The 17,331-nt window shown below is 36.2% G+C and overlaps 1 protein-coding gene and 1 long non-coding RNA gene across 3 annotated transcripts in view; one reads left to right on the forward strand and one right to left on the reverse strand.

The window, feature by feature from the left end:
* The window catches only part of rk (rickets), a 162,118-nt gene that overhangs the window by 51,230 nt on the left and 93,557 nt on the right, over window positions 1-17,331 (reverse strand). For both annotated transcript variants that reach the window (XM_069052110.1, XM_069052111.1), the window contains exon 2: window positions 5,392-5,463. In XM_069052110.1, the coding sequence (XP_068908211.1) occupies window positions 5,392-5,463 (72 nt within the window). The remainder of the gene's footprint in view (window positions 1-5,391; window positions 5,464-17,331) is intronic.
* Window positions 3,693-5,088, forward strand: LOC138133614 (uncharacterized). Its single transcript, XR_011160440.1, has 2 exons — window positions 3,693-4,297; window positions 4,351-5,088. It is a non-coding gene; the product is annotated as an uncharacterized lncRNA (long non-coding RNA).

Below are 17,331 nucleotides of genomic sequence, written 5' to 3' on the forward strand. Positions count from 1 at the left end.
TATTGTTATTTTTAACATTTGTTTATCTACAATAAACTATTAAAACATATTTTTTAGTCTAAATTTCTTATTTTCTACTCACTTCTCACCATTTGACATCCCATTTTGTGGGTCCTTGTGCCCTTTCTTTTTTTAAGTTTCTGGTCATCTTTATTTCCCTCTTCGACCCTTTCGCTCTATTTAAGCATCAGTGGTAAACATCCCTTAATCTGAAAATTTCGGTTTTTGCCAATTAACAGAACATCGTCTAAGCAAACAATCGGATCAACAGACGGATTATGACTAGACGTTTCAGCGTGATCCCCTTTCAGTTTTCAGCAACGCAAACAGAACCAAACCGAAAACACTCAAAGCTTGCAAAATTTCATAAAATTTAACGACATTATTAATTGCCATCAACACTTGCCGACGCTTTTAGGTTTATCTTCGATTAAAAATTGTTTACTTGACAGGCCGGCCTCAGTTAAATGTTATAATAGTTATCAGTTGTCGAAGACAAAAACAAAACTTATCTCGTAGTGTTGAAGTCAGCGAGTGGGCCTCACGTTGATGTATTCCTCTTATCTGATGTAATCAAGTTAATGAAGTCCGACACGCGACTGCTACAGACTTATTTGAATAAATGCAATGTAGGGGGTGTTTTTTTGCACCGTAAAGCACAATAGGCCCCATCAATCATCTTTTTCGCTGAATTAGTAATTACTTAAAGTTGCGAAGACGAGCGGTTTGGTCTAAAAATGAAATAAAAAACTGATGACTCCGTAAACGAGGTTTGACTTTTTGCGGCGGAACGAAGTTTTGGATTATTTCATTAATTATTAGAGGGTGTGCAGCGGGACACGGCAGATGATTCAGACGAATTTAGCGTTATTAAATCGGAGAGGAAAGTTATACTCTTCTGGGATGAGATAATACTTCCGGTTTGGCAACGGTTCCGACAGGAAAACTACAAAGAAATTAATGTACTGCTAACGTACAAGTTTCCAAAACTATTTATCTTAATGGGCATTCCTACTGACAAACTGCGATCGACAGCGATGTTATATGACCTATACGTTTCTTCACCGGTGCGTCCAGTCCCGGCGCCTCCACCAAATATTTCGAACTAATTTAACAGGAGGAAACTCGATCGTCGTGAAACGAAACAAAATTATTTTGTTTGTGAGTTTTGGATTTGGGGTGGTTCAGATAAACTAGGGGGGACTAGTCTCGGTGTCATGACCTTGTGTTCACTTTTTACGACAAACGGGAAAGTTTCTAATTGATTCAACCGCAGCTCTCACTGGATCGGACACCAGGAATTATCGTCACAACGAAGGGGTGGATTTTTTATTATCGTCAAGTGGCGAAAATTAAAAGGCTAAATATTTATCTCGGCTTAACGGCGACCCCTTTCGCTTTGTTTTCAAATTTGTGGTTTTGGGGCAATTAGTGATTCTGAATAATGAGATATTTTAGATTGGGGATTGAATTTAGGGGATGGATGGAAAAACCACAAGATGGTCTAGGGCTGCCTGTCTGTGTCATCTTGAAGAAATCAAAGCAGACCAAATTACCATCTAAACGTTTAACAAAAATTAACTGAGGGTCAAAATGTGACAAGAATTTTGATGTTTTTATAAAATAAAAACTGAAAGAAATATTAGAAAAAAAATTGGATCTACTAGTATAAACAATGCCGTGCCTTCAAATACCTTCGGAATTAGAGTAGGCTTCGATTTTATTATGAAGTTGGTAACATGAAATTTTTAAAGGCACAGCAGTGACCTTGGACCGCACAATACACGTGTTTAAACGTCTATTACCAACCGTTAATAGACAAAATATATAAATCACAGCCTACTCTAATTCCGAATTTATTTGAATTTCACGGTAGTATGTACCGTGTGAACAACAATTACTGATTGAGTTGGCAATAAATTCTGGTGACTTTTGGTGACTTTTATGTCATGTTCCAACGAGAAAACCATTTTATTAATAAAAGAATAGAAAAACCAAGACGTTTAAATATGAAATGTATACCAGCTGTCAACAATGTCAATAAAACAAACCGAAATAGGTACAATTCAGTCTTGAAAATTTCATGTAAAATTTTTTATTGCCAACTGAAACAGTTATTGTTGTTCACCCTGTAGTATCATTAAGAGTAGAAGTGAGTCTTTTTGTGCTGAGCCCAGAGATTGAAGACCGAGACGAAGTCGAGGTCACAACTGGCCGAAAAGAGCCAAGAATAATTATATTTTATTTTGAATAAAGCTGAGACATCGTCTTGGATGTTCTAGGTTAGTATACTCTGTTTTAACCATGTGACATTTTTGTTTACTTCTTTATTACTAGTTTCTTTTTTTTTGCAAAACAATACGTTTAATTTGTACCAGTCTTGGATCTAGACATGCAGTAAAATGTGAGGTTGTTGGATCATCAGTTCAGTAACATCGGGAAAAAATTCTGTACAATATGTTAAATTATGCAGAAATCTGGAAATCGTTTGTATGAAGATAATTCCCAACAACGAGCCACCAAAAACAGCTTGCGGAGACAAGTTTTACAGATAGCTCTGTTTCTAACAGCAATAAGCATATCACATTATCGCAATTTCACACTTTGCTGGTTCCACTAATAATAATATGAATCAGTTATGGTTAGCGAGGCGTACGCCTATATTTCGTTATCGAACAATATTGCCCGCCCTACCACGAGAATCGTTATAATTTTCCCCATTGTTGTAAAATGTCATTCTGTCATCATCTGTTTAAACCGTTGGGGTGCCTCCTACAGTCCTTAATCCATTATGGCGGAACTCTCGAAAATAATTTTCCACATGAAACAATAATCGCGATCAACTTGTGTAAACATGCGGACCATATGTTCAGGATCAAAATAGTTTAGGAAGTTGCCACGTGCTGAATAAAAGATTTATGGAATGCCAAAATCTACCGAAGAGGAACATTTTGTGAGTAGTCGATTACATTGATATTCAGCACAACTATTACAAAAACAAGAAGAGTTATTGATCAAAAGGGAATAGTAAAGCAAAAACAAAAAAAATCGTGTTTTTTTTGGGTTTATTTCAAATTCAGGTTAAATCTGTTGGTCGTTGGTCTGTTGGTGTTAGTCGCGACCTCTAAATACAGTTCCGCTAAGCTCTACAGTGATGGTAGACGTAGAGCTTTGGAGCTTTGAATGTAAGTTGTTTATTATGCAGGATGATTTAAGCTGTTCTTTGTGATATTAAACACGAAAATATTTGCGTCTGACACTTAATATCCAGAGAAACCTTCCTCAAATAAATTTAATTAAATTCTGAGTGCAGTGAAGAGGGCCCGTACGAAATTTCCCACATGACAAGCCGACCCACACCCACATTTTTCCCTCCATTTCAATTCTTTATCTGTTAAATTTGAAATTGTGTCGTTGTTGCGGCTCTGTGCATACAAACCACTCAATCGAGTAAACGTAACCGTATTGCAAACATCTATCGGAAAGCTCCGCCGAATAAGATTGGTGTGATGGGTGTTGGTGGTACTCGAAATGGAGTTACCGATCGGATTGGCTTCTTTGTGTACATTTTCGAGTAGACGATGATACACTGTTATTATGTCGCGTTGTGACTTTGCTAAATTCGTCATTCGAATTTTATGAACGGAAAGTAATATTTCCATGACAATGCTGGCTCAGAACGGGATTTTTCAAGGCCGTGTAATAATAGTTATTTATGCATTAAGAGCATAATTTTGCATTTTGCTGCTCGCATCGTCATATTGATGCCAGAGGCGCTAGCCGAGGGCATTAAGACGATAAGAGCAGCAAAATGCAATTTATGCTCGTAATGCATACAAAATTTTATGCGCTGCCCTCAAAAATTGAAAAAACCAACACAAAAATTTCCTTGGTATTAATTTAAACAAAGTAGCCAAAGATTGATAATTTTTCCAAACTACCGTAACTACGAAATTTTGTAAACAAGTGGCAGACATTTGCTTTTGTGTGCAAAAGATTTTTCAATTTAGCTGAAAATGGTAAGAAGACTATACAGTACACTGAAGATGTTTGTCTCGCTTACTTTTTTGAAAAATCCAACAACTACAAGTCTTCGAGTTTGTGGAGTTTTTACTCTATGTTAAGAAGCACCTTGCTAGTAAGAAATGGAATAGACATCAGCAAATACTTAAAACTTCAAGCATATTTAAAGTGACAATGTGATACTTACAAACCTAAAAAGTCAAAAGTCCTTTCAAAAAGCGAAATTGACAAATTTATTACGGAAGCACCAGATGATACGTATTTAATGATCAAGGTAAATTACTTTGTTGCTTTTATATTTCAATAGTTAATTTGTAATTATTCTAGGTTGCTGTAATCGTAGGAATTGCCGGTGCTTGCAGATCGCAAGAGTTGTGCTTTTTAACAACAAAAGAAATTGAGGATTTGGGCTCTGCGATACTGATAAGACTAACTGAAACGAAAACAAAAGTATCAAGACGGTTTACTATAATACAAAATGAGCAAAATTTCTTAGAACTTTTCCGCAAGTACTTTGTTTTGCGGCCTCCACATACTAAACATAATCGATTCTTCATTTTTTACAAAAATGGGAAATGTTCCACGCAACCCGTAGGCAGAAATACGTTTGGAAACATTCCATCAAAAGTAGCAACATATTTGAACCTTCCCGACCCCAAATCTTATACCGGACATTGTTTGCGTCGCAGTTCCGCTACTTTACTTGCAGATTCTGGTGGACATATTACAGACTTAAACGTCACGGAGGTTGGCGTTCTGGTACAATCGCAGAAGGATATATAGAAGATAATATTCAAAACAAGCTCAAGATAGCCGAAAAAATTCAAGGGAAACGTCAACATGAAAAAACAGTAGTCCCATCAACATCCAGTGCTTTTTCAAATGACTACACTGAAGAACCGGAGGATAAGAAAAGTAAAGGAGTTTCCATTCTTCAGACAAATGCGGAGTTGAACATTCAAAATCGACAGAATCAAATATTTTCAGAAAAAATCAATTTACCTTCGATTGTAATTAATAGTTGTAACAATGCTAAAGTAGAAGTAAATTTTTCGTTTAATTAAATTGTTACTTTATTAAGAAATACGCAATTTCATGTAATAGAATTTTCTTTAGAGCATAAAAATTACGCCAATGCTTTAGAGCAATAAATTACCCTTTTATGCACTCTAATGAGGTAAATAAAACGGCCAAAATTGCTTGGCAGCGCATAAAAATGTTTGTCGCGCTTCCGGGGGTGGATTTGGAACGATCGAACGATAAAGGGTGCTTGTTAGTAATGTGTCTGAGATATGTCCATAACGGGACAGTCTGATGGGGTGAGTGGCCCCGATATCGCGCAAACACCACAGAGATAAGGAAACTTACAGCTCTTCCATATGTGTGTAGTGGGAAAGTGACGTTTCGTTCAGGACCGTGATGTTGTTGCTTGTTAGGTCCCTGGAACAAAAATAAGTTATCAGCGGACATGAATCATTGCGGGGTACATGTGACAGACGTATCAGGCGGGACGCTAAATAAAACTTAAAGTCAGACCTAGAAGGGTAGATCTTTAAAAAGGCACAAAATACAGAATGATACTACAGCTACAGAGCTTGTGGATTTTTATATTTTTACCACAACTGCTGCACCGTGAGAATTAATTGTTTTTTTTTTTATTTACTGACAAAATAACAAGGAATGTTTCTTATTTCTTTGTAATAAGTAATAACTATTAAGTGCAGGGACAAGACAATATATTTTTATTCTCAGATTAGTTGCTTTTACTGTTGATTGATAAAAAACAGAATGTGTCGTAAAGGCGCACGATAGAAGTGAAACTTTTGTATTACAGGGAAACATTGCAATTATTCATCAATCACTTTTAAATAACATATTCACAACAAAATTGTATATTTTAATGAAGAAAATAAATTATAAACAACGATAATACTATTGTCCATTTACTAAACTCCCGCACTGTCAAAGTGTTTGCAAGTTGCCGCACTGTCGTTCAGAGACTAGTAATTTTTACGTTAACGTTGGTGCAAAAATTAGAAATTTCAAATTTGAAGTTAAGTTTAATAAATTCTGTTTCTTTCATTGAAAATATTAGTTACACGAAGTGGCTGCACAAGAAGAAGATATGGAATGTAAAAGAATACTGTTAACGGCCAGAGAGAAGCAGAATATTGTTAATTATTGTTTGGAAAGAGGAGAATTAACTTAATTAATATAACCACACTTTTGTTGTTGACGTTCTTATAACTAGATTTTGTGTACAGGCAACTGAAAAGGTATGTCACCATAGGTACACTCCAAAGAAAATTCAAAATTTTGACACTGACAGTGCGGGAGTTTAATAAACGGATAGTAAACAATATCGAAATGCGTAACTCATTGTTCATTTTTAAGCCTCCAAATTAAAGAGAAGACATTATCGATATATGCCGTGAGTGTGACAAAGACAGAAGTATACACAATTACATTTAAGTGAGATGGAAATATTGGCGCAACCGTTGTGCGAGACTGTGTTTACTCCCACCACTTTTCGTCACACAAAAAGGTTGCCGATCAGAATTTCAAGACCCTCCCATAAAAAGTTTCACTTCAAAAATAAATCTGAATAAAGCAGTTAGATTTAATTAGCAAATCTTCCGTAATTAGTAATATCAAAATTATCTATTTTTACTAGATGGTAAACTAATAGTATATTATACAGCGTGGACCATCGTATGGCATTTTTTAAATTTAACCTATTTAAAATGGCCAAAAAAAGATGAAAATTGGAGGAAATGATCTTCAATTTTGATACTACAACATGGCATAATTATTTTTTAGAAAACAAAATTGATGTGAAAGTTGATTTTGATAGCATTTTATTATCAAAGTAACAAAGCAATCCGGACTTTTTTCTTACAATCTCATCCACAGGGCAATGTCGATTCTGATTATACAAAATTTGGCATTTAAATCAGGATAATAACTGAATAAATTGACATTTAACATCTACGAGCAAAGTAGTAGCATATTTATGGTAGTATTTTAAAATGATGGAAATCATCAAACGGTGGTAAAGTTTGATTTACAAGGGTCTCCAATAGCTTACAAATCTAGGACCGCACCGCCAGTTATGATTTACAGCTGGTTATTTGCGGTAAGTGACCATTGTCAATCAGGAATATGACCCATCGAGGGTCGTCGTCATAAATTACTCACATTTTGGTACCAAAAATTATTACGTCAATTAATTTGAAATCAATGCTTCCTTCATAATTTTTAATATCAGAAATGAGTTCTCTGTGGTATTTTCAATCCAGGGAGTCGATAAAAAAAATTTAATAATTCTAATTTTTTCATGTTTTAGCGTCCTGACGCCATTTGGAGCGTCTGTTTGAAAAAATAAAAAATCCATGTTGTAGTACCTTCAGTGTAGATCACTGACCGCAAAATTCAAATTTCTAGGATGATTATAAATATGGTTTATTGAGAAAATGCTATACGATGGTCCACCCTGTATATCAAGGGACTAAAGTGAGTGTTTTTATTCCGCGTAAAGTTTATTGCTCGTATAGTCCGAGCGCCAATAATCACGGAAGAGATAAAATATCACTTTAGTCCTGAGGCATATACGCTATTTTTTGCACTTCCCATTAAGATGAATTTAAACAATAATAATTTTGATGAGTTTGTTATAACAGTGAGCGGCAAAAGTATGGAATAAATTCCTTAAAAATTAAACAATTTTTTTTTCAAAAAAATCTTTGCACAGGTCATTGTTTTCGAGTTATGACGTCATCGATAGTTTTTTTAAATGGAACCCCCTATTTTTTTCTTGATTGTGATAGCCTTTTTAATTGTCTAAATGACAGTATAAAAATTTTGTTATTTTACTAAGGAAATTTTTGAGTAAAAGAATAATAAAGCTGGAAAAAATAAATTTTATAATAAACAAAAACAAGTCAAAAAATCAAGTAGGTAAATCAAACAGTCAAATGTTACTGTCAATTTCATTCTTATGTGTTATTTGTTTTACAAAACGTTAAAACTAGAAACTAAAACAGGGGGAATTTCTTCATAAACTTGCTTATTGTCAACAAGCTGGGGGATGGCAATTCGAACATTTAATTCCATCATTTTAAGTACATACTTACTAACACAGTTTTTGACTTGTTTTTGTTCGTTATAAAATTTATTTTTTCCAACTTTATTTTTTTTTTCCCAAAAATTTCCTTATGTAAGGTAACAAAATTTTTACACTGGTGTTTAGACAATTAAAAGGGCTATCAGATTCAAGAAAAAAAATAGGGGGTTTCCATAAAAAATGACGTCATAACTCAAAAACAAATGACTGCAACATTTTTTTGAAAAAAATTTTGTTTAATTTTTAATGAATGTATTCCATACTTTTGCCGCTCACTGTATGAACACGGTGCTATTTGGATTACGCGGTAGGTAACGTCATAGCAACGGATTCAACAAAATTTTTCAATCTAGTGTCATTTTAAGTGTTGAAACGAATCGTAACTTCACAGAGTTTTATCGATAAGAAAATGAATGAATCTAGACGTTGTGATATAGATAAGGCCGCTGACACGATTACGGAAGAATTAATATCCAAAAAAATCCAGAAAAATTTATATATGAACAGCAATGTGAAGGTTTTGTCAAGTGGTGTATGTATATTAATTGATAATTGTAATAGATTCTCTTTAATTTATCAATATACAAAATTTAATCCTACTACATACAAAAACAATCACCAATACAATAAAAAAATAAAATAAAAAGAAGCTCTTCCTTAGAGATAATAACTCAAAAACTTATAAGTCTTGAAACATACAAGATAACGATAATGGACACAAAATTAAAATAGATTGGATTTTACTGCTTTTTTACGTAAAATAAGCAAAGATGGCGCTGAAGGCACTATCAACTGTGAAATTTAAAACAGCAATGTGGGGTTATGTACGAGTAATATTAAAATGAATTGTCAAGTTTCTATCTACCTGAAGATGTCTGTCTTTCTGGTTCAAGAGTCAGAAGGGAGCAGGGCTATTTACGATCGCACTGTATAATTAATTTAATGAATTAGTAAATATTATGTCATTTCGCTTATAAATTACAAAATGTATTTAAACACTCATCCTGTAATTCCCCTATACAGCCTGTCCCAGAACTGCCTCCCTTTTTTCTCTGGGAAGGCAGTTCTGGAACACCTGTATGTACAGCAATTATTTTTTAAGTAATTTTTTTAAATTGATAATTGATATTATAAGCTGCACCTGCAAAATATTTATGGTTAAAAGACTGACTCATAATGAAACTAAAATGCCCACAAAGGAATCTTCGTTAATCATCTCATTATGGGTAAAACGAGCACATTATAATTAATAAAATTTTATGAGGTTCAAACAAATTGAAATTAGTGAAGCTTCAAAGTTCAAGCAAAGTGTTCGAAAAGCTTAACTTGGAATTTAACTATGTAGGATGCTTAAACTGCTTATTACCACTTGTTACCATTTAGAGTCTCCGCTGACAAAGATTTACAAATAATTAGGTTTCCGATGTAAGAAATTATGTCAGCTTGATAATTTGCTTGAAAGATTTGAAAAGGGCTACGCGATAGTGAATCTTCTAATTATTTTTTCAGAGTTGCAAAAATTTTGTAACCGTTCTAAACGCTGAAATTTATAAGGCAGATTTCAAACATTTCTCTCAATGCAACAGCTTTGCTTCCCGTTAAACAATCTACATATCTATGTGATGGAGTTTTGTTCAAAAATTATTATTATCTAAACAGAAAAAATAAAGGAATCTCGTCAACTCTTTTCAAGTAAATTTTATTTTGAGAACTGCGAAAAGACAAATTTTTAATAATAACAGCGTCGAGAAATAAAAAAATCATGCTTTTGCACTAGTAGAAATTGTAGAGAATAAGAAATACATAAGGCGTTTTTGGAAAATCACGAAGGAGAAATTATTTGACCAAAGCTGATAAAAAAAATGGTAAGATTTGAAGACATAGTCGTAAAATAGAAATATACAGGGTGTATCTAAAATGCGTGTGTAAATTTTAACACGTAACAAAGCTTGTTAAATGAAACGTTTTTTCTATTTGAATTTTTTACGAAAAAGTTTTACGAAAGTTGCAAAATATTATAGAGAAACATTTCTTAAATTGACGAGTTCTTCGACTAGTTAAAATTAATACAGTATTTCAGATACACCCTGTATAGTCATGATTAGAAAAATGAGTGTAATAAAATTGAAATTATTATATTTTTCGTTACTTTTAAAGCTTGTTATGACTTTATTTAACATTACTGTACGCAAAAATGGCTTGTTTTTTTAAAGTGATTTATTCTGTTTTAGGACGGAATGCCCGGAGGATATATGAGAATGACATCTTTGCTCATTTACTACAAAACATACTTTACAATGTAAAGTCTTGATAACCTCGTTCTCAAGAACGAAAACTTCAGCGTTCCCATTTTTTCCAACATATTAATAATGCAGAACATTTTGAGCTAGCAATTTCCTGTGAACGTTAATCTTTTCATTTGGGGAATTTTTAAACAGCAAAGTTGACCGTCATTTGCTCTTGCGTCTTGTAAAACACTCTGATAGCGGTGCAAAGCAAAGTTAAAAATGTGTAACAACAGCTCATAACAGATACCATCGTCGCTTGTTGCAAATAAATCAGGCGTCACAATTTCGTCCCTTTACAAATTTTCAAATTTCAGGTCAGATATTTCCGCCCAGCCATAAAACGAATGCTCGCCCCGCTAATCGAAAAATCGAAGCGCTGAACTTGTCAAGTTTTCAGTTAACGATTCCTGAAACGGTCCCCGTCAACCTGTGAAACCGCATCTTTCCCTCGTTAGCCGCCCTCCGGAAAACCGTCCCTGACGATTCCAATCACGTGTTGCAGTTTCACTTAATTGTCCTATGAGGAATTCCGGGAGATAATACAGGGATTTATGGACGTATTTACATAATAAATTGAGACGTTTGCCAATTCAGCCCAGTTCTTACGGCCTCGGGATTACACAAACTTTACATTGCAAGCGATCTAATCTCTAATGCGGCTATTCGGATGCTTCAATTATCGTCAATTACCCGAGATGATGGCGCACGTAATGTCAAAGAAGTGTCCATCGATTTCGGAATGAAATCGAATTTTCGGACGGAGTGAAACTGACGTCTGTGCGGATTATTCAACGTCCTCACCAATGGACACTTTCTCTTTCTCAGACGAAACTAATGGCCTAGTTGGGACTTAAATCACATTATGTTCATTTCATTCATCCGCGACCAGATAAATTCCCCACGTCTGATCCAGCTCGATTTAATGCGATCCCAGGCGACAAACGAATTAAATTATTTTATTTGTTGGTTAATTAAAGCTCCCCCGGTTTACATTTATAAATTCAGACGCGTTTTTGTCACTGCGCACGTTTAATTAATTATTGTACAGAGAATGAGTTTCTATAAAGCTGAACGTCGCCGCCGAGTTTCACTCACTTTGCAGCTCTTTTGTTGTATTTTTTTAAGGCCAACTCCGTCCTCTCGGATTTATTTTATTCCGCTGGTTCATTCTCACGTTTCATTTAATTTTATTCTTTTATTTTCGGTCGCAGCCTTCCTTATGAAGGATCCCACGGCAGGACGACTACGGCACGCGAAACACAAATGACAATCATTTCCCATTGTTTCGCGATTTTCCGTCTCGCTACAGCCGCAATTTATTCTAAAACAATACCAACCCCGTAATTACATCTTCAACAGGTAAATCCAACGGACACGATCGACTCCAGCAAACGATTATAAATTGCAAAGAGTAGTCCCCCAGGACCGGTGTTTACTTAATGTTCCTCCGCACACGCACACCCATTTCCTCCACGTTGACGTCAACGGAAAAATATTTAATAATGATTCTTAAATTATCTCGCACTCTATCGCAAAACTATTCACTGGTTTCATTCATCTTAGAGTTCGTTAATCCTCCAACGAACCGACGAACGATCTGATACAATGGGTTTTATCACAATCCAGACGCGCCGGTGAAAAAATTAATCTGTGTTTACCTCACAACAGTAATTTTTTCTTGGAAATAACTGAAGTTTAAGTAAGTCTAAGTGGAAACTGGTTTCTCGTCGGTGTTAAAGGTGATTCCACTATCAGAACAAGTGTTCATGCAGTCATAATCTTAACACTTTCAGGAATTCTGATTTGTATGTTTGTTATTCAAACCCGGGTCACTGTTTTGTAATGGTGAAAACAGTTGCTTGTACACGATTTTGAAATTAGCATTAGGTGTGTGAGGGATTAGCTTAATTGAATTAGCAGGAAAAAATCCTGCTGGAAGCTCGTTCCGGGTAAGTGAAAATTTCGTTAATCGCGATTGTTGTTTCAGCCGTGAAATTTTTAAATAACTTGTGGAAAAATTTAGTACAATATTTGTGAACCTCAGTGAAATTTTCCGCCCCGTAATTGAATTTAATAAAATGAGTTCGAAACAGCTTCGCGCTGACAATATAATTAAATTTAAATGAAATGAAAAGACCATTCTGCGACCTTGTGCTCATCAGCGATTACCATTGATTGGGTTTCGCCGACTCTCTTGTCCCACGAAAATAAAACGTTCCCATCAACAAATAGATAAAATCAACTTTTACTGCTGAATGGTTATTTTACTACTGCAGTGTCAGGTTTCAAATTTTACAGTTAGTCGAGTCGGTAGAAGCTTAGTTGCTGGTTAATTGACTCTTTTAAATCGTCTTTGTAGACTTAGAAAATTCGTTTCCTTTTATTTTTCCAGTGGCTCCGAGATTTTAATTTTCTTCGGGATTTATTGACTCGAGGGGCACGATATGATATAAAACAAATCATTTCCGTTGTTTCAAATGGCATCATTATCTTTTTTCTAGTCGATTTGATAAACGACTTTATTCTCTTTTCAACCGTTTATTTGGATTTAAGGCGCTTACACAAGAAAAAAATACAAATAAACTTCGGGTTCTAAATGAACTGTGAAAGATATTATCATTATTATTAGATAGATTTGTCTAAATCTTGCTGCGAACAAGTGAAAATTAATCAAAACTGCCTCGGTATTCAACAAAGTGAAGTGAAGTTTATTTTAGAAATGTCGAAGGTGCAGTGAGATAAAATAAAACAAATGGCAGTGCGAATCGAATAAAGAAAATATTATATGGAATTTTGAAGAAACGTGCGGGATATTTACAACATCGGTAGCACGCACAGTTAATTTTCTCCTTTTACAGTTATCTACTTTAAAATTGAAGTGTTCATACATTACTTTAATTTAGTGTAAAAATGGTTATTTATGTGGCGCGCTTAGTAAATTAATCTTTACGGGCGAGCTCGAAGGTTTGTGGGACGAGCGACGAAGGAGCGAGTCTCCATAATCCAGTGGGCCCAGTCTATAAATACATAACTATTTTTACACTAAATTAAAATTTTGAGAATAATTCATGAGCGGAAAGAAATGATAAATCCTTAAAAGGCCCCGCCACATCGAAATTAACAATTTCCCCCATTCTGGAACGTACCAATTACAATAGAGAGCGCGTTAATCCAATTCGAAGAGAGTGAAACGTGCTTTCGCATACTTCCCGATTATTATGCGTCAAACTATTTGACGTTGTCGTAGTCTGGTGCGATTTAAGCGTTTGATTTCCGAAGTTCATGTCGGGGCACGAATCGAGTGAAAGTAATTGAAATTGTGGAGATTCACGGCGGTAAGAAGCGCCCAATCTCCCTAATCCGGAACAAGTTGGGTATCAGAATAGCCCGGTGACAAATAGCTCCAATGAGATTGATACCGGAGGTTATCAAGCCGCTGTCTTATCAGCCTCCTCTCTGGATCCTCGGGAGGGAAATCTGTACCGCCAAAAAAAAATTAATCTGCCGTCTCCTCCGCCATTAGCGAATCAATCACCGGCGCTCTTCACGCGGGGATGATTTCCATCAGGTGACACTCGGCCGCGTATATCGGGGCAGCATCAGCACATCAGCTAGTTTGTAAGGGCGCGGCGAGGGGTAGTTATCGGGGAGCCATTTATCATCCCTTTCGGGTCCAGGAGCGCTTTGTGTCCTGGCCAAGGACGAAGCGAGCAAGGAAGCAAACAGCGGGATAGTTCGTTAACCCCCGGCCGTCTTATTCGCGGCGAATTATGCGTGGCGCTTGTGTTACGGCCATCGACGATTATTACGCGCTCCATCTGCCCCCCTAATAGCCTTATTAATGCACCCCTGCGTTAATCCACAACCTGGATGAGGGTATTGACGGCGGAGTGCCGGCGCGTGATGAATTTGCGGCATGCGAACGCAAATATGCACAGGGTGGACGTCCAAGGTCCACTTCAAGCCGTAATTGCAGTGTAAGAATCCGCAATCATCTGGTCCGCATGAAGATGTACACGATAAGGAGGTCGCCCCGGAAGATTTAGAGAGTGCAGTTATGGCCAAGCCCGCTCGTAAACTTTTGCCGTGCTCTGGTTGACGGTGCCGCCTAAAAAATTTATTGAGTAAAGCCATCGTTGCAAAGTACGGAGTTGCACCTCCCTCTCGCTTTGAACAAAGCAAATTATCGAGTTCTTGTAAAAGTGTAGGCGATATCTCCCCGGCCATCTGCAACAATGTCGGCAAACTGTGCTCACAAGGATTGAGGTTTTTTTAAAAAACCTGCTCCATTATTCGGATTTATTATGAATCCGTTGTCTGCCTTTCTCGACTTTTCCATGCTTATCTGATTTCAATCCCGATCAACCGGACGGTGGGAATGATCCATTTGTCTGCGAGGTGGTTCCGGAGATGGCGATGGGCAATTCCCGACAAATTCGCAAATAAGGCTCAGAACCTTCGCTTTACTCTGATGCAGTAGATATAAATAAAATGGATAAACTGTACAAATATTACAATTTCTATTTTGTTCAATAATGAAATAAAATACGGTGCGATCAATTAAAAAATAAATCGAGTCGGCGTGTTACCTATGGCAACCCATGCTATAGCATAGGCTCCAAAGCAAACTCGATTTATTTTTTAAATGATCGCTCGGTATGTATCTAATAACAAAATAAAATAAAATATGTATTTAATAATGAAAATAGCAAATATTTAAATATAAAGAAGTAAAAAGTTATTTCTCAAACCATGTATGTAATACCTTCAAAAAATTCTTGTTCATATTATTTCTCTAGATGAAATAAAAAACGTTGTTAGTTTACTAGATAGATAGATAAATGATAGTGAACTGTGCAATCTCTTCAGACGTCAGATTATTTTTGAAGTGAAAACTTTAGACGCACCACGACATTATTTCCGGGCAGTTTCACCGTCACGCCGTCACGTCACACGCTCCAAGATGAAAGGCTCATTCGCGTAAGTAGAAGTTTTCACTTCTGTCGTGCGGTTTTAAGCACTCTTTTTTTTTTTCTTACACGTACGAAAGCCTTCTTTTTGAACACGCTGTATACATTTTCGTCCATCCCCTGTACTTTTCACGTCTGTTCCTGACCTCTTGTAATACAGATTTTGTGGCCACTCCTTGTTGCCATTTTTAATTGAGCGTGTGAAAATATTGAAGGCTTCCATGCAGCCGCCATGTGATCCGATCTGGCGTTTCACGCACAATTTACCAGTAAATCACTCTTAACGTGTAGATTTCCTAATACGAAATGCCTATCCTGCTCGTTTTATTCGAGTGAAATCCTTAGGATAACAGTATAATGCATACTTCTCTGCCCTATAAATTTTACTACAGTTCTAACAGATTTTTGTATTTGAGAGAGAGCTAGAATTTATCCCCGTAATATATTCGGAGACACTTAGGAACTGTAAATTTCCCCAACCATAAATGATTTAATTTCGAGATCGAAAGCGAAATGCAATTTAACACTAACTGGCAGCTCAATCGATCAGGACACACCCCAGTAATGCCACAACATGATACCCACAATGAGATTTTAATCTGTCAGCCTGAATTTTTACAACCCCTGAGAGGGATGATTTAAATCAGATTTAGTCGTGTATCGTAGTGATCCATCACTGTATTTTTCTTTTGCGTCAATTAAGTGGCTGACGATCCCGGCTTGAAGATTATTAATGCGTTTTACGTGATTCGAGAAAGCCCTCTTCTTTGTTTGATCCTGGTTGAATGAAGCTGTGTCGAGGCTGATGTAATAGAGCAGTTTAATGTATTTTTTGCTCGGTTTTTCGCGAGTGTATAAATTTATTTGATCCGGGAATAAAGCCCATCAAGGCAATCTGCGCCCCAACCTGCACTGCCAATCTAGAGTGCGTTCATTGAAGAGGTGCAAACAACCACCACTTCGAATCGCTTTTGTTTCTACTGTTCTTCAATGCACCACACAGGAAGGAATTACAGGTGGCGCCAGTGAATTAGGATCGTCTTGGCGAAGTTTGGTTATGGATCGGGTACCTCTCCACCAAACAGGATCTAACTCGATAAAAAAGGATTTCAACATGAAGTTCCGATCTGTTGTTTTTCCGCAGAAAAACTGATGTGTACTTAAAAAGATATATCGTTTTATCAGGACACAAAAAAATTCCTGGTTCGATATAAGAAATAATCTCTCTCGGGAGTTCCTGCTTCAACTGACAAGAATAGATTAACGGTTATAAAAGGGAATTATCGATGCCCACTGTGTCGCTCGGAGTCATTTAAAGCTACTTATTTTCATCAGAACATGGAAAAGTGTTGACGGATAGCAAGAAACGATATTTTTGATGAGTCATAAATGGCAATGATATATTCTAAAAACTGACGCAATGTTAAGGAACTACAAGAAAGCGCCTCTCCATTTGTATCTCTTCAAGGAGCGTGTGTTTCTTTTTTGGAAATTTGCGTCAACTGGTTTTTCACTTTGTTTACATATGTTTACATCAATAACAATGGTGTCAGCATAGACTGTTTATGCCGAAGACGAACGCGGGGCCATTGTATTATCAGAACGGATCCAAACCTACATCAAGTCCAAGAGAATTCCGGACACGATACGATAAACATTCCACTTTATCGGCGGCAGAGAGCTAAGAAAACTTCTGAACCTTTCACAATTAGTGTTCGGACAATTCTGGCGGAAACTTGGACATCCAGTTACTGTAAATTAGTTTTATGACGGAGCTTTTACTTGGTCAACCAAATAAGCTTTAATGGGATGTATTTCGAAATAAATGGCCCAGAATCACTTAACATGAAATTTCTTGTTTCATCGAGGACCAACACTTATTTATTTTATTTATAGTTTCTTCACCGAGTTGTCTTCTAGTTCTTGC

The sequence above is a fragment of the Tenebrio molitor genome, chromosome 6, assembly GCF_963966145.1.
Source record: "Tenebrio molitor chromosome 6, icTenMoli1.1, whole genome shotgun sequence".
Classification (NCBI taxonomy): Eukaryota; Metazoa; Arthropoda; class Insecta; order Coleoptera; family Tenebrionidae; genus Tenebrio; species Tenebrio molitor.